Genomic DNA, 1,583 nt, shown 5'->3' with positions numbered 1-1,583 from the left:
CAGGAGCGTGGGGCACTGCTGCCTCCTGCTCACAGCCTCCGTGCTGCCCCTTGGCCCCCTCCCACTGTACATCCCACGTCTCCCCAGCACCTTACTGGACGCACCCACACCGGATGGACAAGAAGCTGTATGCAGTCCCTGCGGGGAACACAGTGAAGTTCCGCTGCCCGGCCTCGGGCAGCCCCAGCCCCAGCATCCGCTGGTTCAAGAACGGGCGCGAGTTCCGGGGGGAGCACCGCATCGGGGGCATCCGGGTAGGAGCCATGTCCCTCCACCCCAGCCTCCCCTCCCAGGGTCTGGCTCCCCCATCACATCTCGCCCCCTTACCTCCCCCTCTGCAGCTCCGGCACCAGCACTGGAGCCTGGTGATGGAGAGCGTGGTGCCCTCTGACCGCGGCAACTACACCTGCCTGGTGGAGAACAGGTTCGGCAGCATCCACTACAGCTACCTCCTGGATGTACTGGGTGAGGGCTTCTCGGCATGGTGCTGGTCCTGGCTCCCCACTCCCCCCACAACTGGAAGAGGGTTCAGGGTTATGGGGAAGGGGGCAGAGAAGCCTCTGTTTGTGTCCTCTCCGCTGGCACAGCCCATGTGTCCCTTGCACCCAAAGAATGCGGGGATGGAGACCAGGCTCAAGTTGCAGTGTTCTCTCTCCATGGCTTCATGGTGGGTGGAGAGGGAGGGAGAAAGGAGCCCCCGCTCTGGGTCCCTGTGGTGACACTGCTCCGCTCTCCTCTGCGCAGAGCGGTCCCCGCACAGGCCCATCTTGCAGGCTGGGCTGCCTGCCAACACCACGGCCCTGGTGGGCAGCGATGTGGAGTTCTTCTGCAAGGTCTACAGCGATGCCCAGCCCCACATCCAGTGGCTGAAGCACATTGAGGTGAACGGCAGCAGTTACGGTCCTGATGGGGTCCCTTATGTGCAAGTGCTCAAGGTAATAAGGGCTGGAAGCAGCTGGGTCCCACACACCCACCCCAAAGTGGTGATGGGGGGTGCACAGAGCCCCCGTGAGGAGGTGGGATGCCGACCATCGATCCCTGTCCATGGCAGACTGCAGACATCAACAGCTCAGAGGTGGAGGTGCTGTACCTGCGCAACGTCTCCATGGAGGACGCTGGGGAGTACACGTGCCTGGCAGGGAACTCCATCGGCCTCTCCTACCAGTCAGCCTGGCTCACTGTGCTGCCAGGTGAGGGTGGGGGTCCTGGGATGGGAGCTGGTACCCCCACCACGCAGGGACCATGGCTCAGGCCAGCTCATTCACTCCTTCCAGAAGAGGAGCTGGTGCGGGAAGCTGAAGCCCCCGAGACCAAGTACACGGATATCATCATTTACACGTCGGGCTCGCTGGCCGTGGCCATGGCCGTCATCATCGTGGTGCTGTGCCGCATGCAGACGCAGTCCAGCAAGCAGCCCCTGGAGCCCATGGCGGTCCACAAGCTTTCCAAATTCCCGCTCATCCGACAGGTGAGTGCTGAGCTGGAGCCCTGGGGGTGGAGGGGGACCTTGGTGGCTGACTGGCTCTGTCAGTGCCACCTGTGCCTGTCACACCTAACCCTGCTGCCAGCCCTGGGTCTGTCTT

The 1,583-nt window shown here is 63.3% G+C and overlaps 1 protein-coding gene across 1 annotated transcript in view; it reads left to right on the top strand.

The window, feature by feature from the left end:
• Nucleotides 1-87: 87 nt before the first annotated feature.
• The window catches only part of LOC104464465 (fibroblast growth factor receptor 4), a gene marked incomplete at its 5' end in the record, with an annotated part of 4,124 nt that continues 2,628 nt past the window's right edge, over nt 88-1,583 (top strand). Inside the window, 5 exons of the mRNA XM_010077182.1 lie at nt 88-254; nt 342-465; nt 745-935; nt 1,052-1,190; nt 1,275-1,468. Of these exons, the coding sequence (XP_010075484.1) occupies nt 88-254; nt 342-465; nt 745-935; nt 1,052-1,190; nt 1,275-1,468 (815 nt within the window). The remainder of the gene's footprint in view (nt 255-341; nt 466-744; nt 936-1,051; nt 1,191-1,274; nt 1,469-1,583) is intronic.

The sequence above is a fragment of the Pterocles gutturalis genome, unplaced genomic scaffold (assembly GCF_000699245.1).
Source record: "Pterocles gutturalis isolate BGI_N339 unplaced genomic scaffold, ASM69924v1 scaffold26483, whole genome shotgun sequence".
In the NCBI taxonomy this organism is placed as follows: domain Eukaryota; kingdom Metazoa; phylum Chordata; class Aves; order Pterocliformes; family Pteroclidae; genus Pterocles; species Pterocles gutturalis.
The sequence above is the reverse complement of the archived record's forward strand: the minus strand, read 5'-3'. Positions and strand labels throughout refer to the sequence as shown.